Source organism: Accipiter gentilis, chromosome Z (assembly GCF_929443795.1).
Source record: "Accipiter gentilis chromosome Z, bAccGen1.1, whole genome shotgun sequence".
Classification (NCBI taxonomy): Eukaryota; Metazoa; Chordata; class Aves; order Accipitriformes; family Accipitridae; genus Astur; species Astur gentilis.
Window position 1 is genome coordinate 31826500 of NC_064919.1, and position 21553 is coordinate 31848052.

At 46.1% G+C, this 21553-nt stretch overlaps 2 protein-coding genes across 5 annotated transcripts in view; both read left to right on the plus strand.

Moving 5' to 3' along the window:
• The first annotated feature begins 2672 nt into the window (after positions 1-2672).
• Positions 2673-21553, plus strand: part of LOC126036496 (uncharacterized) — an 83644-nt gene continuing 64763 nt past the window's right edge. Inside the window, exon 1 of one of the 2 annotated variants that reach the window (XM_049796375.1) lies at positions 2673-4235. In XM_049796375.1, coding sequence (XP_049652332.1) covers positions 3348-4235 — 888 coding nt within the window. In that variant the 5' untranslated portion in view covers positions 2673-3347. Of the gene's footprint in view, positions 4236-8909; positions 10473-21553 lie in introns of those variants that run through there. The other variant, XM_049796374.1, reaches the window with a different exon arrangement.
• LOC126036497 (uncharacterized protein K02A2.6-like) overlaps positions 4355-21553 on the plus strand; it is a 97553-nt gene continuing 80354 nt past the window's right edge. The window contains exons 1-2 of one of the 3 annotated variants that reach the window (XM_049796376.1): positions 4355-5186; positions 11434-12031. In XM_049796376.1, the coding sequence (XP_049652333.1) occupies positions 4359-5135 (777 nt within the window). In that variant the 5' untranslated portion in view covers positions 4355-4358 and the 3' untranslated portion in view covers positions 5136-5186; positions 11434-12031. Of the gene's footprint in view, positions 5609-10558; positions 12032-21553 lie in introns of those variants that run through there. The other 2 variants (XM_049796378.1, XM_049796377.1) reach the window with 2 other exon arrangements.

The following is a 21553-nucleotide window of genomic DNA, read 5'->3' on the forward strand; positions in this document are numbered from 1 at the left end:
TTTTGTAAGCTCTTATATGCTCTATGTATTGCCTGTAGTTGCGTATCTCATCTCTGGGAGAGTGATTGGGATTATCATTTTGCTGTACTGGGCAATGTCGACTTATGAAATGATTACATCACTGGTCATGAGGTTAAGCTGGTATCTGTATGAGGCAGTGATATCATTTCCATACTTTGGGCGCCTTCTGTCGGATTTTATTGGTAATTACACCCAATCCATGGGGAAATTAGGGGGGGATACCTCCCCCCGTCCGTTCACCTCCCTCTTCTCCTTCCGACTAATTACAACAGCTTTTGAGAATTTTGAATATCCTTGGGATGTGCAAGCCAGTGTGCTGTTAGTGCTATGCCTCCTGAATATGTTTCAGGTCTTGTTTAGGGCTACAAAAACGCTCTTTAAGAGTACCACTCAGAGATCTCCCCCAAAGCTGGAGACTCATGGGTGGCACGGCATGTGGGAGCATATGGGCAAGTATCTAGAGAACTTCTCACCGCCAGTGACTTGGAAGTTCACTCCCGAACAACTACAGAACCCTTATGAAGTGACAGAATATTTGAAAGAAAAATGCTGTGGCTATTCCAAAGACATACAACTCGCTGCACTGTGCTGGGCTCTGGCCAATATCTACCAAACACTGCTTGATATTATGCAGCACCCTCGGGGGGAAAAGGGGGAAAAGATGGAAAACAGGACAACATGTACCGTGGCTACCCAAACCCTGACAACAGACACCGTGGCTGCCCCTACCCCGACAACAAGCACCGTGGCTGCCCCTACCACGACAACAGGTACCATGACTACCCCTACCCCGGTGACAGACACTGCAGCTGAACCAGAGAACCAGCCTGTGCCAGTATCAGTCGCCCCTGTACAGAAAAAGAAACACACAAAGAAATCAGTTCGCTTAGCGAGAGATGAAGATGAACCAGGGTCATCGCGAGAACAGGAGGTAGAGGCAGAACCTGAAATAATTACCCGATCTCTATCCATGAGTGAGTTGCGTGACATGCGAAAAGATTTTAGCCGCCACCCAGGTGAGCACATTGTTACCTGGCTGCTCCGATGCTGGGATAGCGGGGCTAGTAGTGTGGAATTAGAGGGTAAGGAAGCCAAGCAGTTGGGATCTCTGTCTAGGGAAGGGGGCATCGACAAGGCGATTGGGAGAAAAACACAAGTCCTCAGCCTCTGGAGGCGACTTTTGTTAGGTGTAAAGGAAAGATACCCCTTCAGGGATGAAGTTACATGTCACCAAGGCAAGTGGACCACCATGGAGAGAGGTATTCAGTACCTGAGAGAATTAGCCGTGCTGGAGGTGATTTACAATGATCCAGAAAATGCGCAGTCACCCACAGATCCAGATGAAGTCCAATGCACACAACCCATGTGGCGGAAGTTTCTACGAAGTGCACCACCAACCTATGCCAACTCATTGGCAGTAATGTCCTGGAGAGAAGGCTATGGACAAACGGTGGATGAATTGGCTGTCCAACTCCGGCAATACGAAGGGAGTCTCTCTTCCTCCCTACGGGCCTGTGTCTCAGCTGTGGAGGAGTTGTCCCGAGAGTTCCAGCAATTCAAAGTGGATCTGTCCTCCTCCTCACCTGTACAGGCCCGCATCGCAGTTATTGGGAGTAAGCGTTCCTCTGCCCAAGAGAGAGGAGAGAGAAAGTACACTCGACGGGCTAACCTGTGGTTTTACCTGCGTGACCATGGAGAGGACATGAGGAAGTGGGATGGAAAACCCACTTCAGTCTTGGATGCACGGGTACAGGAGTTGCGAGAAAAAGCAACCAGAAAAGAGAATTCTTGGAAAACTGCTGCTCCAGTTTCCCGTGAGCAGTCCCCCAGACGCAGTAGATGGGCTGATCTCATTTCTGATCCCCTTGAAGGGACTTCCGATTTACGTGTGCAGAAAGTGAGTAACGGATGTTCTAACCAGGATTAGAGGGGCCCTGCCTCCAGCCAGGTGGAGGAGAGGGACAACCGAGTCTACTGGACAGTGTGGATTCGATGGCCTGGCACATCAGACCCACAGGAATATAAGGCTCTAGTGGACACTGGTGCACAATGTACCCTAATGCCATCTAGTTATAAAGGGGCAGAACCCATCTGTATCTCTGGTGTGACAGGGGGATCCCAAGAGCTAACCGTATTGGAAGCTGAAATGAGTCTAACCGGGAATGAGTGGCATAAACACCCCATTGCGACTGGCCCAGAGGCCCCGTGCATCCTTGGTATAGATTATCTCAGGAGGGGGTATTTCAAGGACCCAAAAGGGTACCGTTGGGCCTTTGGTATAGCTGCATTGGAGACGGAGGAGATTGAAGAGCTGTCTACCCTGCCGGGTCTCTCCCAAGACCCTTCGGTTGTGGGGTTGCTGAAGGTTGAAGAACAACAGGTGCCAATTGCTACCACGACGGTGCACCGGCGACAATATCGCACCAACCGAGACTCCCTGATCCCAATCCATAAGCTGATTTGCCAACTGGAGAGCCAAGGAGTGATCAGCAAGACTCACTCACCCTTTAATAGTCCCATATGGCCCGTGCAGAAATCCAATGGGGAATGGCGACTAACAGTAGATTATCGTGGGCTGAATGAAGTCACGCCACCGCTAAGCGCTGCTGTGCCAGATATGTTAGAGCTTCAATATGAACTGGAATCAAAGGCAGCTAAGTGGTATGCCACAATTGACATTGCTAATGCATTTTTCTCCATTCCCTTGGCAGCGGAGTGCAGGCCTCAGTTTGCTTTCACTTGGAGGGGCGTCCAGTACACCTGGAATCGACTGCCCCAGGGGTGGAAACACAGCCCCACCATTTGTCATGGACTGATCCAGGCTGCACTAGAAAAAGGTGAAGCTCCAGAGCACCTGCAATATATTGATGACATCATCGTATGGGGCAACACGGCAGAAGAAGTTTTTGAGAAAGGGAAGAAAATAATCCAAATCCTTTTGAAGGCTGGTTTTGCCATAAAAGAAAGTAAGGTCAAGGGACCTGCGCAGGAGATCCAGTTCTTAGGAGTAAAATGGCAAGATGGGCGTCGTCAGATCCCTGTGGACGTCATCAACAAAATAGCAGCTATGTCCTCACCGACTAATAAAAAGGAAACACAGGCTTTCTTAGGTGTTGTGGGTTTTTGGAGAATGCATATTCCAAATTACAGTCAAATTGTAAGCCCTCTCTACCAAGTTACTCGGAAGAAGAACGATTTTAAATGGGGGCCTGAGCAACGACAAGCCTTTGAACAGATTAAGCAGGAGATTGTTCACGCAGTAGCTCTTGGGCCAGTCCGGACAGGACAAGATATTAAAAATATGCTCTACACTGCAGCTGGGGAGAATGGCCCTACCTGGAGCCTTTGGCAGAAAGCACCTGGGGAGACCCGTGGCCGACCTCTGGGGTTTTGGAGTCGGGGATATCGAGGATCCGAGGCTCGCTATACTCCAACTGAAAAAAGAGATCTTGGCAGCATATGAAGGAGTTCGAGCCGCCTCAGAAGTGGTTGGTACTGAAACACAGCTCTTCTTAGCACCTCGACTGCCAGTGCTGGGCTGGATGTTCAAAGGGAAAGTTTCCTCTACGCATCACGCGACTGACGCCACGTGGAGTAAGTGGATCGCACTGATCACACAGCGAGCTCGCATAGGAAACCCCGGTCGCCCAGGAATGTTAGAAGTGATCACGGACTGGCCAGAAGGCAAAGATTTTGGAATGTCGCCAGAGAAAGAGGTGACACGGGCCGAAGAAGCCCCGCTGTATAATAAACTGCCAGAAAATGAGAGGCAATATGCCCTGTTCACTGATGGGTCCTGTCGCATTGTGGGAAAACATCGAAGGTGGAAGGCTGCTGTATGGAGTCCTACACGACTAGTCGCAGAAACTGCTGAAGGAGAAGGTGAATCGAGTCAGTTTGCAGAGGTGAAAGCCATCCAGCTAGCGTTAGACATTGCTGAAAGAGAAAAGTGGCCAGTGCTCTATCTCTATACTGACTCGTGGATGGTGGCAAATGCCCTATGGGGGTGGCTACAGCAATGGAAGAAGGGCAATTGGCAGCGCAGAGGTAAACCCATCTGGGCTGCCGCACTGTGGCAAGATATCGCTGTTCGGATAGAGAAGCTAGTGGTAAAAGTACGTCACGTAGATGCTCATGTACCCAAGAGTCGAGCCACTGAAGAACATCAAAACAACCACCAGGCAGATCAGGCCGCCAAGATTGAAGTGTCTCAGGTGGACCTGGACTGGCAACGTAGAGGTGAGCTATTTATGGCTCAGTGGGCCCACGATACCTCAGGCCATCAGGGAAGAGATGCAACATATAGATGGGCTCGAGATGGAGGGGTGGACTTGACCATGGACACTATCGCACAGGTCATCCATGAATGTGAAACATGTGCTGCAATTAAGCAAGCCAAGCGGCAAAAACCCCTGTCGCATGGAGGACGATGGCTGAAATATAAACAGTGGGAGGCCTGGCAGATTGACTATATCACACTCCCACGAACACGCCAAGGCAAGTGCCATGTGCTTACAATGGTGGAAGCAACCACTGGGTGGCTGGAAACATACCCTGTGTCCCATGCCACTGCCCAGAACACTATCCTGGGCCTTGAAGAGAAAATTTTATGGCAACACGGCACCCCAGAAAGAATCGAGTCGGACAACGGGACTCACTTCCGAAACAACCTCGTAGACACCTGGGCCAAAGAACATGGCATTGAGTGGGTGTATCACATCCCTTATCACGCACCAGCCTCCGGAAAAATTGAACGGTACAATGGACTGCTGAAAACTACATTGAGAGCGATGGGGGGTGGAACTTTCAAGCATTGGGATACACATTTAACAAAAGCCACCTGGTTAGTTAATACTAGAGGATCCGCCAATCGGGCTGGCCCCGCCCAACCAAGAGATCCACATACTGTAGAAGGGGATAAAGTCCCTGTAGTGCGCATGAGGAGTATGTTAGGAAAGACAGTCTGGGTTAGTCCTCCCTCAAGCAGAAGCAAACCCATTCAAGGGGTTGTTTTTGCTCAAGGACCTGGGTACACCTGGTGGGTGATGCAGAAGGATGGGGAGGTTCGATGTGTACCTCAGGGAGATTTGATTTTGGGAGAGAATAGCCAGTGAATTGGGCTGTATGATATTTAACTGCTAAATAACCTGCCAATGCATGTCATTGTATCTATAGTGTCTATATGCCATATCAAGGGTATTATTGTGAGAATTATCCAAATGACTACAGGATGGACTTTTGAAACTGAGCCAAGTACAACAGCGATAGAACTTGAACTGGCACCCACCAATTTCCTCAAGATCAACATCTTCGACCTGCAGACCAGGGGCATGAGTTGCACCAAATGTACTAGCCACAAGTTCCAGAGGCAGCGTACAACAACCCAACATCTCACACCATCTCTCTCTTATCCTGAAGAACTGTTACAACAGATAGAGCCCCAAAATTGATGGACACATTAGAGGGATAGCCCATAGGCTAAAGGAACACCGTGTGTGTGTGTGCGAGGTCAGGGGGTGGAGTCCATATACTTATATATAAGACAAGGAAAGTTGTAGTGGTTGATTGGAAAAAAAAAATAAAAAAAGTAAGATCTGGGCATGATGTAGATGGTATAGAATAAGGGGTGGATAATGTCCTGGGTTCAGCTGGGATAGAGTTAATTTTTACAGGAACCTGGGAGGTGGGGGCATAGCCAGGGCAGCTGACCTGAACTAGCCAAGGAGCTATTCCATACCATGTGACATCCTGCCCAGTATATAAATGGGGAGCGGGCCGGGGGGTGGTCTCTGTTTTTTTGGGTGGGGGAAGTGGCGGAGCGTCGGGTCCCGGGTGGTGAGCAGTTGCACTGTGCATCACTCTTTTTGTATACCTTTTTTTCATTAGTGCCGTTGTTGTTGTTGTAATCTCTTTTGTGTTTGTCCCAGTAAACTGCCTTTATCTCAACCCTCGAGGTTCCAGTTTCTTTTCCTTTTCTCTCCTCCGTCTCCTCCCCATCCCACCGGAGGGGGGCGGAGGAGTGAGCGAGCGGCTGCGTGGTCCTTTGTTACCGGCCGGGCTGAAACCACGACAGTCCTTTTTGGCGCCCAACGTGGGGCAGAAGGGTTGAGATAACGACAGATCTGGCCAGAGCGTGTTGAAACAAATTTGCCAAACGCATTTCTTAGATATATAGATGTTAGTCACAATGTTGTTTCATTTGTTTACATGGTGGCGTTTTGTAAGCTCTTATATGCTCTATGTATTGCCTGTAGTTGCGTATCTCATCTCTGGGAGAGTGATTGGGATTATCATTTTGCTGTACTGGGCAATGTCGACTTATGAAATGATTACATCACTGGTCATGAGGTTAAGCTGGTATCTGTATGAGGCAGTGATATCATTTCCATACTTTGGGCGCCTTCTGTCGGATTTTATTGGTAATTACACCCAATCCATGGGGAAATTAGGGGGGGATACCTCCCCCCGTCCGTTCACCTCCCTCTTCTCCTTCCGACTAATTACAACAGCTTTTGAGAATTTTGAATATCCTTGGGATGTGCAAGCCAGTGTGCTGTTAGTGCTATGCCTCCTGAATATGTTTCAGGTCTTGTTTAGGGCTACAAAAACGCTCTTTAAGAGTACCACTCAGAGATCTCCCCCAAAGCTGGAGACTCATGGGTGGCACGGCATGTGGGAGCATATGGGCAAGTATCTAGAGAACTTCTCACCGCCAGTGACTTGGAAGTTCACTCCCGAACAACTACAGAACCCTTATGAAGTGACAGAATATTTGAAAGAAAAATGCTGTGGCTATTCCAAAGACATACAACTCGCTGCACTGTGCTGGGCTCTGGCCAATATCTACCAAACACTGCTTGATATTATGCAGCACCCTCGGGGGGAAAAGGGGGAAAAGATGGAAAACAGGACAACATGTACCGTGGCTACCCAAACCCTGACAACAGACACCGTGGCTGCCCCTACCCCGACAACAAGCACCGTGGCTGCCCCTACCACGACAACAGGTACCATGACTACCCCTACCCCGGTGACAGACACTGCAGCTGAACCAGAGAACCAGCCTGTGCCAGTATCAGTCGCCCCTGTACAGAAAAAGAAACACACAAAGAAATCAGTTCGCTTAGCGAGAGATGAAGATGAACCAGGGTCATCGCGAGAACAGGAGGTAGAGGCAGAACCTGAAATAATTACCCGATCTCTATCCATGAGTGAGTTGCGTGACATGCGAAAAGATTTTAGCCGCCACCCAGGTGAGCACATTGTTACCTGGCTGCTCCGATGCTGGGATAGCGGGGCTAGTAGTGTGGAATTAGAGGGTAAGGAAGCCAAGCAGTTGGGATCTCTGTCTAGGGAAGGGGGCATCGACAAGGCGATTGGGAGAAAAACACAAGTCCTCAGCCTCTGGAGGCGACTTTTGTTAGGTGTAAAGGAAAGATACCCCTTCAGGGATGAAGTTACATGTCACCAAGGCAAGTGGACCACCATGGAGAGAGGTATTCAGTACCTGAGAGAATTAGCCGTGCTGGAGGTGATTTACAATGATCCAGAAAATGCGCAGTCACCCACAGATCCAGATGAAGTCCAATGCACACAACCCATGTGGCGGAAGTTTCTACGAAGTGCACCACCAACCTATGCCAACTCATTGGCAGTAATGTCCTGGAGAGAAGGCTATGGACAAACGGTGGATGAATTGGCTGTCCAACTCCGGCAATACGAAGGGAGTCTCTCTTCCTCCCTACGGGCCTGTGTCTCAGCTGTGGAGGAGTTGTCCCGAGAGTTCCAGCAATTCAAAGTGGATCTGTCCTCCTCCTCACCTGTACAGGCCCGCATCGCAGTTATTGGGAGTAAGCGTTCCTCTGCCCAAGAGAGAGGAGAGAGAAAGTACACTCGACGGGCTAACCTGTGGTTTTACCTGCGTGACCATGGAGAGGACATGAGGAAGTGGGATGGAAAACCCACTTCAGTCTTGGATGCACGGGTACAGGAGTTGCGAGAAAAAGCAACCAGAAAAGAGAATTCTTGGAAAACTGCTGCTCCAGTTTCCCGTGAGCAGTCCCCCAGACGCAGTAGATGGGCTGATCTCATTTCTGATCCCCTTGAAGGGACTTCCGATTTACGTGTGCAGAAAGTGAGTAACGGATGTTCTAACCAGGATTAGAGGGGCCCTGCCTCCAGCCAGGTGGAGGAGAGGGACAACCGAGTCTACTGGACAGTGTGGATTCGATGGCCTGGCACATCAGACCCACAGGAATATAAGGCTCTAGTGGACACTGGTGCACAATGTACCCTAATGCCATCTAGTTATAAAGGGGCAGAACCCATCTGTATCTCTGGTGTGACAGGGGGATCCCAAGAGCTAACCGTATTGGAAGCTGAAATGAGTCTAACCGGGAATGAGTGGCATAAACACCCCATTGCGACTGGCCCAGAGGCCCCGTGCATCCTTGGTATAGATTATCTCAGGAGGGGGTATTTCAAGGACCCAAAAGGGTACCGTTGGGCCTTTGGTATAGCTGCATTGGAGACGGAGGAGATTGAAGAGCTGTCTACCCTGCCGGGTCTCTCCCAAGACCCTTCGGTTGTGGGGTTGCTGAAGGTTGAAGAACAACAGGTGCCAATTGCTACCACGACGGTGCACCGGCGACAATATCGCACCAACCGAGACTCCCTGATCCCAATCCATAAGCTGATTTGCCAACTGGAGAGCCAAGGAGTGATCAGCAAGACTCACTCACCCTTTAATAGTCCCATATGGCCCGTGCAGAAATCCAATGGGGAATGGCGACTAACAGTAGATTATCGTGGGCTGAATGAAGTCACGCCACCGCTAAGCGCTGCTGTGCCAGATATGTTAGAGCTTCAATATGAACTGGAATCAAAGGCAGCTAAGTGGTATGCCACAATTGACATTGCTAATGCATTTTTCTCCATTCCCTTGGCAGCGGAGTGCAGGCCTCAGTTTGCTTTCACTTGGAGGGGCGTCCAGTACACCTGGAATCGACTGCCCCAGGGGTGGAAACACAGCCCCACCATTTGTCATGGACTGATCCAGGCTGCACTAGAAAAAGGTGAAGCTCCAGAGCACCTGCAATATATTGATGACATCATCGTATGGGGCAACACGGCAGAAGAAGTTTTTGAGAAAGGGAAGAAAATAATCCAAATCCTTTTGAAGGCTGGTTTTGCCATAAAAGAAAGTAAGGTCAAGGGACCTGCGCAGGAGATCCAGTTCTTAGGAGTAAAATGGCAAGATGGGCGTCGTCAGATCCCTGTGGACGTCATCAACAAAATAGCAGCTATGTCCTCACCGACTAATAAAAAGGAAACACAGGCTTTCTTAGGTGTTGTGGGTTTTTGGAGAATGCATATTCCAAATTACAGTCAAATTGTAAGCCCTCTCTACCAAGTTACTCGGAAGAAGAACGATTTTAAATGGGGGCCTGAGCAACGACAAGCCTTTGAACAGATTAAGCAGGAGATTGTTCACGCAGTAGCTCTTGGGCCAGTCCGGACAGGACAAGATATTAAAAATATGCTCTACACTGCAGCTGGGGAGAATGGCCCTACCTGGAGCCTTTGGCAGAAAGCACCTGGGGAGACCCGTGGCCGACCTCTGGGGTTTTGGAGTCGGGGATATCGAGGATCCGAGGCTCGCTATACTCCAACTGAAAAAAGAGATCTTGGCAGCATATGAAGGAGTTCGAGCCGCCTCAGAAGTGGTTGGTACTGAAACACAGCTCTTCTTAGCACCTCGACTGCCAGTGCTGGGCTGGATGTTCAAAGGGAAAGTTTCCTCTACGCATCACGCGACTGACGCCACGTGGAGTAAGTGGATCGCACTGATCACACAGCGAGCTCGCATAGGAAACCCCGGTCGCCCAGGAATGTTAGAAGTGATCACGGACTGGCCAGAAGGCAAAGATTTTGGAATGTCGCCAGAGAAAGAGGTGACACGGGCCGAAGAAGCCCCGCTGTATAATAAACTGCCAGAAAATGAGAGGCAATATGCCCTGTTCACTGATGGGTCCTGTCGCATTGTGGGAAAACATCGAAGGTGGAAGGCTGCTGTATGGAGTCCTACACGACTAGTCGCAGAAACTGCTGAAGGAGAAGGTGAATCGAGTCAGTTTGCAGAGGTGAAAGCCATCCAGCTAGCGTTAGACATTGCTGAAAGAGAAAAGTGGCCAGTGCTCTATCTCTATACTGACTCGTGGATGGTGGCAAATGCCCTATGGGGGTGGCTACAGCAATGGAAGAAGGGCAATTGGCAGCGCAGAGGTAAACCCATCTGGGCTGCCGCACTGTGGCAAGATATCGCTGTTCGGATAGAGAAGCTAGTGGTAAAAGTACGTCACGTAGATGCTCATGTACCCAAGAGTCGAGCCACTGAAGAACATCAAAACAACCACCAGGCAGATCAGGCCGCCAAGATTGAAGTGTCTCAGGTGGACCTGGACTGGCAACGTAGAGGTGAGCTATTTATGGCTCAGTGGGCCCACGATACCTCAGGCCATCAGGGAAGAGATGCAACATATAGATGGGCTCGAGATCGAGGGGTGGACTTGACCATGGACACTATCTCACAGGTCATCCATGAATGTGAAACATGTGCTGCAATTAAGCAAGCCAAGCGGCAAAAACCCCTGTCGCATGGAGGACGATGGCTGAAATATAAACAGTGGGAGGCCTGGCAGATTGACTATATCACACTCCCACGAACACGCCAAGGCAAGTGCCATGTGCTTACAATGGTGGAAGCAACCACTGGGTGGCTGGAAACATACCCTGTGTCCCATGCCACTGCCCAGAACACTATCCTGGGCCTTGAAGAGAAAATTTTATGGCAACACGGCACCCCAGAAAGAATCGAGTCGGACAACGGGACTCACTTCCGAAACAACCTCGTAGACACCTGGGCCAAAGAACATGGCATTGAGTGGGTGTATCACATCCCTTATCACGCACCAGCCTCCGGAAAAATTGAACGGTACAATGGACTGCTGAAAACTACATTGAGAGCGATGGGGGGTGGAACTTTCAAGCATTGGGATACACATTTAACAAAAGCCACCTGGTTAGTTAATACTAGAGGATCCGCCAATCGGGCTGGCCCCGCCCAACCAAGAGATCCACATACTGTAGAAGGGGATAAAGTCCCTGTAGTGCGCATGAGGAGTATGTTAGGAAAGACAGTCTGGGTTAGTCCTCCCTCAAGCAGAAGCAAACCCATTCAAGGGGTTGTTTTTGCTCAAGGACCTGGGTACACCTGGTGGGTGATGCAGAAGGATGGGGAGGTTCGATGTGTACCTCAGGGAGATTTGATTTTGGGAGAGAATAGCCAGTGAATTGGGCTGTATGATATTTAACTGCTAAATAACCTGCCAATGCATGTCATTGTATCTATAGTGTCTATATGCCATATCAAGGGTATTATTGTGAGAATTACCCAAATGACTACAGGATGGACTTTTGAAACTGAGCCAAGTACAACAGCGATAGAACTTGAACTGGCACCCACCAATTTCCTCAAGATCAACATCTTCGACCTGCAGACCAGGGGCATGAGTTGCACCAAATGTACTAGCCACAAGTTCCAGAGGCAGCGTACAACAACCCAACATCTCACACCATCTCTCTCTTATCCTGAAGAACTGTTACAACAGATAGAGCCCCAAAATTGATGGACACATTAGAGGGATAGCCCATAGGCTAAAGGAACACCGTGTGTGTGTGTGCGAGGTCAGGGGGTGGAGTCCATATACTTATATATAAGACAAGGAAAGTTGTAGTGGTTGATTGGAAAAAAAAAATAAAAAAAGTAAGATCTGGGCATGATGTAGATGGTATAGAATAAGGGGTGGATAATGTCCTGGGTTCAGCTGGGATAGAGTTAATTTTTACAGGAACCTGGGAGGTGGGGGCATAGCCGGGGCAGCTGACCTGAACTAGCCAAGGAGCTATTCCATACCATGGGACATCATGCTCAGTATATAAATGGGGAGCGGGCCGGGGGGTGGTCTCTGTTTTTTTGGGTGGGGGAAGTGGCGGAGCGTCGGGTCCCGGGTGGTGAGCAGTTGCACTGTGCATCACTCTTTTTGTATACCTTTTTTTCATTAGTGCCGTTGTTGTTGTTGTAATCTCTTTTGTGTTTGTCCCAGTAAACTGCCTTTATCTCAACCCTCGAGGTTCCAGTTTCTTTTCCTTTTCTCTCCTCCGTCTCCTCCCCATCCCACCGGAGGGGGGCGGAGGAGTGAGCGAGCGGCTGCGTGGTCCTTTGTTACCGGCCGGGCTGAAACCACGACAGGTACTTACCTCTATCTTTTTCACATTGATTAGTCAGTCCCACTTGTAAATGTAGAGCTATATTTGTTTTCCATTCTGGGTTTTACTGGTCTTATATTTCTGAAGGTGATGATGGTGTCCTGTGGTGCAAGGTATACATAGGAAATTGAGGGCAGAGCTCCTACCTCAGACAGCAAACAGACTCGATATCAGAGCCACTGTCATGTGGATAGGCCAGAGAGTGAGGACAGGAGAATGAGATAACATATGGACCTTGGCAGGAAAAGTCTTAGCTCTTCTGCAGGAGGCAATGGGGTCGATGGCTAGTTGTCTAGAAATAGTGTGAAAGAAAGGGTCCCAAAATGCTACATTTTGTACAGTTCATTTCCACCTCCAAGCAATGTTCAACTGTTACAAAGATGATCTAGGTCAGAGTCACAGCTGTCTGAAGAGCAGATGCTACAGTACTTGCTGTATTCAGCAGGCTATGCTGCTCCAGTCTCTGGGATGTTTAATAAATAGTCCTGATTGCTACTGTTAATGAAGGGAAGCTTTCCACTCTTCTAACCACCAGCTCAGACCAGTCAATTATTGAACTCTGTGAGTTAAAAATAAACACAATGCAGTAGTTCTGAGAACACCATCTGTTTTACACAAGGTAACTAAAGGCGTTTCTCAAATTGATGGTGGTCATGCATGCAAATTTCTATGCAAGCCCATCTTAACTGGTCTTTACAGGTCATTATTTCTGTGCAAATATTTGTTTAAAGGTTTAAGTGTAATTTCCATCTCTGAATCTGGCTCTTTGTCAGCTTTTTCCTGGCTGTGCAGAAAGGTGAGATGGTATTCAGGCCTATTTTAGACAGGCAGCAGAACTTCAGCTGTCAGCCTGCCTGTGCCAGCCTACAAGCAAGAGTCCCCTCTTACATCTTGTGCCTGTGCTGGAGGCAGGAGGGCAGGAGTATGACAGGTCCTCTCTCATGCCAATCAGAGTAGAGCAAAGGGCCATACACAGCAGCAGGCTGTCTGTGCCTGGGAAACACCCAGGTTGGCATGTCCTGACTGAAGACGAAAGTGTTGCATGTTGCTTGTTTCCCATGTTGGCTGGATTACACCTTGATGGGGTATTCAGAGCTGGCTAAGACTATGTCATTAAAGCTCCAGGGCATGTATTTTCCCTTTTCATCTATTATTTCATCAATTCTTGTATGTCTGGTTTGCCATTTGATGAGATTTTTTTATTTGGACTGTCTTCAGTTCACACTTGGATCCTCACTGTAATTGCTCCAGCTCCTTTGAGGTCCTCATAGTATTTCCGGGAGTTAGCAGAATAGAGTTCCTGAGCAAATAATTTATTTTTAGCTTGCAGACTTGTATACGACCAACCACAGTGGACCTGGGGTTGGTGTACATTACTAGAAACAGAGTATTTCATCGCAAAATGACTACTCATCCTTGCAAATCAACAGAGATTTTTATTTTAATATGCCAGCAAAGGTGAAAAATGTTTTCATTTTAGGTTGACTGAAAGCTCACCAACCAAATAAAAACTTCTGTCTTGCTGAGCATGCAAAGCCCTTGAGAGAGTTTTGTTCAGGGACAAAATGTTTCAGTCAAAAGCAAAACACGTCTCTCATTTTTGTTTAAGATCCAGCTGAACTAAAGTAATGAATTCTTGTTACAGGTTAAAAATGGAAATCTTTTGTTTTGTTTTAAATGACGAATATGTGACATTTGGGGAGAAAAATTCCTAACCAGGTAGATTTGCAATTGAGCAAATTAATTGTTTCACTGAAATATTTTCCTTTCTCTGCAAAAAAATGCCAGTTGAATTTATTTGTTCCATTCTACTTCTCAGTTGGGACTTAAGAAAACATTCATGAGCTCCTTCTGGGAACAGCTGCTAAACTCCTGCCTGGCATGGCACATATGGCTTCTAGAGCTATATTCTAGTCTCTGTAAATTCAAGGAGGGTGATGTCATATAAAAAGCTCCCTCTCAACAGCTAGAAGAACCATGTGTGATTAACCAAACCAAACGTATGCAATTATCTCATAGGATTTGCTGTCCAGGAGACAAAGCTACAGAGTGAGACAGTGGGAGGTCCAAGAAAATTCCAGTGGCTGAGACTGGAAAAATGATAGAGGGATCGTAGTACACAGCCAGGATACTCACACAGATCTTTCCTTCCTCCTCCTGTAGTCAAATCCTGGCTAAATGCTGGTTACGCTTTCACAGCTAGCAACCAGGAACTGTTGAAGGGAAACAGATGTCTGAAACATTGTGCGTTTTTGCACTTTTGGAAAGTTTTACTGGTGAAACAGATGAACTTGGCTCTTTGTGATTGCTCCATTGAGGGAGTGGTACTGGAGTAGTAGCTCTGCTGGTGAATCAAAGGAGCAGGTAATGTGGCAAGAGAGACAGTGTGAAGTGTGATGTAGGAGCTGTAGTGAGCTCCATTGTCATTGCTGGATCTGGCAAAAGGTACATTAAGCACCCTTGTATTCCTTCAAGAAAAGCTGCATGCTCCTGCAGTGGTAATCCTGCAGGAGGTTTGCAACCTTGCTGCGGTCTCAGAAGCCAGCTGTTGTCCTGCAAGTGCTAGCAAAGAATCACACTGTTGTAATCTTAAGCACACACTATTCTCCAAGTTCTCATTTCTTCAAGTCCAGTAGGGAGCCTGTCTTAGAGTTTTTTACCTTCTGATGGGACAGGGAATAATTTAACTCAGTTTCAGTGTAGTTTATGTTTCTTTAGTATCAGATTGGTTTACACATCAGATACTCCAAGAATATTCACTACCGATAATTAACCCAGAGAGCATGTGCCATAAAATACTGTATTGCTGAAAGCTTGTGAATGGGTTGTAGTCTGTCATTCAGCAGAGTACAGACTTTTCAAGCACTCTGAAAAGGGCATCTAAACTGTGCTTCATTCTCATATTCTGTTCAAAGTGTGTCACTAAATTCAGCTTAGAAACCATTATCTATAAACTGAGAGTCAGTTTACAAAGTTTCCTGGTAGAATTTAACATTCAGTTCCTACTAAGAAGAAACTGGGCAAAACTGGGAAACTCTAATCCCCAAGAGTTCAGAAAACTCCAGTTATTTTGGAAAATAATTTTAAATTCTTTGCTTTGAAAATTATTTTCAGTCCTCTGCACTCAAAAATACTGATATTTACTTAAAATCGTAAAGCAATATATTTTGCCATCTTACTGTCTTCTTTGGGTCTTTGAGTCTTTTGGGTGCCATTTTTTTCAAGGTTTTTTTCTGCAACTGTGAAGGTCAGAACCTTCATTTTTGGATAAAAAGGAGCAAGTAAGATGATGTGACTTCAGGAGCTGGGTCTTTGGGCAAAAACAGTGTTTACAAGTATAGTTAGTTGGGTGTTCTGTCTTTAAACAGTACCGACTTATCTAAGAACATAGAGGGATAAAAATTGATGAAGAAGTTAGTGAAGTTAGATTTTGCACATACTAACAAAACGAAATATGTACACAATGTATCAGGATGACCGTCCCTGAGGTTGTTAGAAGTGATGAGTTAGAGAACTTCTAATCAGGAGTTGGCTATCTTTGAAGAAGAAACATCCTGGAAAATACATCAACTATACATATTCTTATTATCATGTTCATACTTAATTTTGGATAGTTAGCTAAACTGTATCGTTCAGTGAACTACCCTTATTATAATACTAAAAATCACATCCACTAGGCAGGAGACCCTGGCCCAGGCAGAGACCCCTAATCATAGAGCATGCATAGTAAGAATAAAGATTGTGTAACTATGCAAATTACTAACCAATTGGTATTAGAGAGAAGTCTGTGGAAACCTACCAACTGATAAGAATGTATATAAAAGGAACTTTGGAGAATACTGAGGTGTGCTAGCTTTATGGAGTTACCACCTGGCACCCAAACTTGTTCAGCTTTGTAATAAACAATATCTTGTCTCTGTGTGGGAGATTGGCTCATTGCATTCTGGGCACTGAAACCCACTATTGGGACAACACAACTGTGTATTTGAGGCTCCACATCAGGCTCCTGGAACAGCCTGAGTTATCTGCTCAGTGGGCAATGTGCCTCAGAGGCGGGTTGTGTAAACCACAAATCAAGTGACTGCACAAAGCATTCCTTTTTATATATAGGGCAGAAATTCCAGTTTGTAGTGAAAAACAACTAAACCTGGCCACATTCACAGCATTCACTGAACAGAAAGTTGAGGTAACCCTGCTGTTAGTCTGTAGTGGAATTTGAGAATAGTGTCAGCTTTCTCCTGTACATTTTCACATCAGCTGAGACAGGAATCCACTCCTCTAAGTTAAGCCTCATTCCTATAACTCACTTATCATCCCCTGGGTACTATGTTGTTGCAGACACAGCCTAGGGATGATGGGCAGAGGCTAGCTGAGGTATCGAAGAAGGACTAGACTCTTTGACCTTTTGCTCCTGTCCTCCATTCCTCCTACATTCTTCAGCGACAACCCTATTCATGTTTCAGTCTAGAAGGAGTAGAAATGGGCTTTTTCCCAGGAAGATAAGTGGGATTCCCTTCAAAATTTTGTCCAGTGTGTGTATGGGAAATTTTAGGTCTCTCTGCTGTAGGTTAAGACCAAGACTCCGGTTATCACAGAACCTGGAATGTGGATGGAAGAATCTTTATTGCCAGAGATGAACCTCCCTGCTGGAGCCTATGGACTGTTTCTCTTTGTGACCCTTGTCTTGGACAGCTCTCCTTGGGAAGGGAAAAGTCTAGCAAAGGCCTCCCTGACAAGCAGGAGACTCCAGCTGAAAGACCGCCTGTCTCCCTGCCTTTCTGCAGTCAAACAACAGGCAATGGGAAATATCTGGAAATAGGTTTCCCTCCTGTAATGGCAAACCCATCCTGCACTAGCAATCCAAGCATTGCAGCAGGTGACAAAGCAACCTTTCTATCACAGTAGGTTGTGATTGGATCCGGTCTACCAGAACATGTTGGGATTGGGTACTGCAGTAAGAAAAACAGTAAAGTCTTTGAATTTGCAGGGAATAAACAGTGATCCAAGAAGTCTGTCTCCAAAATCAACTGTGCATTTTGTATGGTTTCACCAAACCAGATTAGCAATCAAACTGGGAGTTCTCCAGGAACACACCTATCAGGCCAAGTCCAGCAAATCATTTATGAGATCTTATGAACATCTCCAATGCTACAGTATATTTTTCTGGAAGCCTGCAACAGTAGTCTGTCATTGTTGTACCAGATGCTATAAATATGCATAACCAGCTTTTTCATAAAATGCTTCACTTCAAAAGAGAGAGAGAAAAAAAAAGAGGAATAATAAGAGGGGCATCAAGCCATAGAGAGATTAAACCGTTTGCCCCCAAAGTTAGTGATCACACCAGGAGCATGTCCTGCATTTCTAGACTTCAGTTATCACCCTCTCTGTTGAACTATGCTTCCCCATGGTTTTGTCTTAAGGTTGTGTCTGAAGCCACTGTAATCATATCCACCTTAAGAAATCAGTTATGTTGCTGAATCAAATCAGTATGTTTGGTAGCTTAGGTTTCCAGCTGAATGTCACTGTGTGTTGACTAGGCAGGAAGAGAGAGACCTTTGCTTGTGGCTTTTTTTCTAATGATAGACCACTGACCAGAGCTAGGTAGAACATTTCCATCTGAGTAATAGCCTCTGGGAAATAAAATTTTTACAGTCAAAGTGATCCACTAAATTGTTATAGTTTCAACAATATTTAGTTTAAGAAAACCAAATCTGAATGAAAATTGACCCTAAAAGCTGTGACCTTCCATTTGAATCAGTTTTATTTGACCAGGTCCACTTGAAGAAATAAGACTAAGCAGATCAGTATTGCAGGAAAGTGCTTAGAATCCACAGAAACTAAAAAACCCAACAAAAACTGGCTTCCAAAATGATGTCTTCCATCTCAAGCTGGGATGAATATATGAATATGAAATATGAAATGTCAAGTGTTTCTCATAGCTTTTCTTCCTATTGTAGGTCTGAGTCAGTACAGCAGGGTACCCTGAAAATCTACCTGCCTTCCTAGGAATGAAGGTCCAGTGAAACACTTCATCATACAGTGCTTAGAAGTAGAGCAACAGCATGTTTGCCACAAATGCTGCATGTTGCAAGAAATACTTAATGCTGATTTCAGTTTTATACCCTGAAAGGCTGAAGTTCTTTGAAAGAGAGAAAAACTCAAGCAAGGCTTGCTGTTCCTTTTTTCTCAGTCTTCTATGCTGTGTCCACAATATTTCCTTCCTTGCCAAAATCCATTCCCAATATTGTGCAATAGCAGGCAGCATGAAATTTCCAGCTAACTACTCAGGTAGAAAATGAGGCTGTCATTGGTTACCTTGCTCTGCTGAAAGCAGACAGGCTAGACAGTGATGGCAATGGTACAAACATGTTGGGCCTGTGCTGCTGGTAGAGCCTGGGTAGTATTTCTCAAGTGACACTGGGGTGATCTCTCTAGGGTGATCCTGACAACCGTGACTCCTGGAGTGCTGGTTTCACACTTCACCCTCACAGAGATGTTTCTGGTGTTTGGCTTCTGTACTTTGAAGCTAGAGCTTGTAGGCTTCTTCAAGTGATTACAAGTCCAAAGGTGGAAGATTAAATTAAACTCAACAGAGATAATATCACAGCATGGGGATGATACCTCCTGCTATGCAAGCAAAATGATTAAGTAATCTGTTAGTGTTCTCTGGGGAATGGCAGTGAATCACCACGGATAACCCATACCTTTTTATGCATAAATAGTTTTCTGAGACACAGAAACTGAATGGGTCCTCCACAGGCCAAAAACTGTTTATTTTCCTCTTTTTGCAAGGAAGGCACCATATTTCTCATATGTCTAATCAAACCAGACATTGCAAGGGGAAATGTTTGGTTATGTGGAACAGGGCCAGAGGAAAAGCTAACCTTCGTAGTCAGGCTGCCAGTGTTTAAGCAGATGGACCTGTGAGAAAAACAGACAAGGCTGGTTTCACCTTTTGATGGACAGTTATCTTGTCACTCGACAGTTTCAGCCTACTCAGTGGGTGTTGCCTTTAGTCATTGAAGGCATCTTGAGAGCTAAGTATCTACATTTTCATGAGATTTTCTCCCATTAAGTGGAGTAGTGGGATTCCTTCTAAACATCTGATCTCCTTGGCATCCTAAACCTTTTTGTTGTAAACTGGATTCTGCAATGAAAACCCCCACATTTTAAAAAGAAAAATGTTGTCCAAGTTAGATAATGTTTTTATGTTTCTTTGTCTTGTTTTCAGTGATACTTTCTTCTTTCTTCTCTTCTTGCAGTTTATTTCTCTTACTAAGTTAGCAGACAGCTGTGTTTGCTATGATAGGTTTCCATGATAAATGTGGCTGAAACTTGGGGTGTTCTTTAGGCCAGAGATGGCATGCAATTGTGCTCAATATTGCAGAAAATGCCTTGAGTAACTCATGCTTAACACGGATGAAAGCATGAGGTATGTGCAGCGCATATGGCAGTATCACACGCATTGTGCTGTCATTGTAATTAAACTGGCTCAACTGGTCTATGATATCCTGGTGTAAGTTTTAGACATTATTGATAGCATAAACCCCCTCCTAATTTAATCAAAATAAAACAATAACTGTAAGGAAGTAGACCTGTGGAAGCATGCATCCTATCTGAATGTCCCCACACAGGAGAGAGGAAAAAACAATGATGTTTCCCACAAAACAGTTTCTTACTGTGTAAGTCTATGAATCCAGTGTCAATCTTTTTTGACCTTGCAGGTACCACTAGGGATGGCCATTACTGCCCACATGGCAGCATATACATTTATTTCTCTACACACGCAGGGGGTGTGGTGGTGGGAAAGAATCTAACAGAGTTTGGTTTGGCAAGCACACACTCTTGAATGCTGCTCTGGTTTTCAAATGGTGGGGTGTGGTTTAGAGGGAGTGAAGCTCATTTGGGCCACATTGCCATCATGGGGACATGAAGCAATCCCTGCCATGGGGGCAGGTGAGGGATAGAAACCAGCTGTGTTCAGTGCAAAAGACCCCAAATGTTGTGGGGAGTCATCAGTTCACTGTGGTTTTGACCTGAGAAATGCTAGAACTATGGGGAGATGCAGCCAGCAAACCTCTGTACTGTAAACTAGTGGAAAAGAGAGCATTTTCAGAGATTTCTCATCTGCCTTCTTTAAGATTGTTTAAATGTGCATAAATTGAATTTAAAATAATTTTAATTTGTAATTCTAGAAAAATGACACAGTTTGACTGCAAATCTGCTTTTGGCCTTTTCAGTTTGTTGCTAGGAGTCAAGACAGGGTTTTTTTTGATAAAGTTGAAACTTTTTATTTGTTTTGGGAAAGCTGACTTCCTGCCCAGCTGGCAAGCACATAGCTCCTCCCTCTTCAGGCTTTCAAAAAACCATGAAGAATACCCAAAAAAGGCATTCAGCCAACCTGATTCTGATCCCTCAGAAACTTATTCTCCATTGCTAGCTGTGAGAAATCTTGTCTTTATTTTTTTTTCTTTTTCTAAGGAAGCAGAGCTGTTCTCCAAACTGGACCTGGGATTTTTTAAAAAATTCACACTATGTGTGATACTAATTGCAGACAGCTGAAGATTGTTGTGTTAGGGGACCAGGCAGGATCTGAGCATGTGTCCCACAGTTGCACAGAGTGGTTTTCCTACTTTCACTAAAAAGCCTTTCTGGGATGTTTTCCTTACCAGAAAGAGGAGGGAACTTATAGTCACTTTTGCAGAGGCTAAGTTCAGGACTGAACTTTGCTTTTCTGGTTGATTTTCCTTGCTGCCATACCCATGGGACTGGATTTCTGCTTAGAAACTGCCACATCTGGCAAATGCAAGAAGTACAAGACTTTCACAACCCACCTCCTCTTATTTCTGCAGCTCCACAGTACAGCAGCCTTTTCTGCTTCTGGATCCTGTGCACTAGGGGCAGGTGGCTGGTATGGTCTGTGTGCAGCCAGGCTGATGCATACAGTTCATGTTGCCTCAGAGCCAAGGGTAGAATGGAGCACATGCAACAGCTCTGCATTCACCTTGCAGGAACTCATTGTTCCCTGTAGCCCTTACCAAGCTCCACCTCTCAGAACTGCCTAGAATGGGATCTTGTCTACTCTTTGTGCCTCCAGGAGACACTTGCCAGAGTGCAAAAAGGAGAGAAAACAGAAAGGAGACATCTTACCTCCTATTGTGGGAGGGAGGGGTCCTGTTGGAGGTAAAGTGCCTGTCCTTTTTGC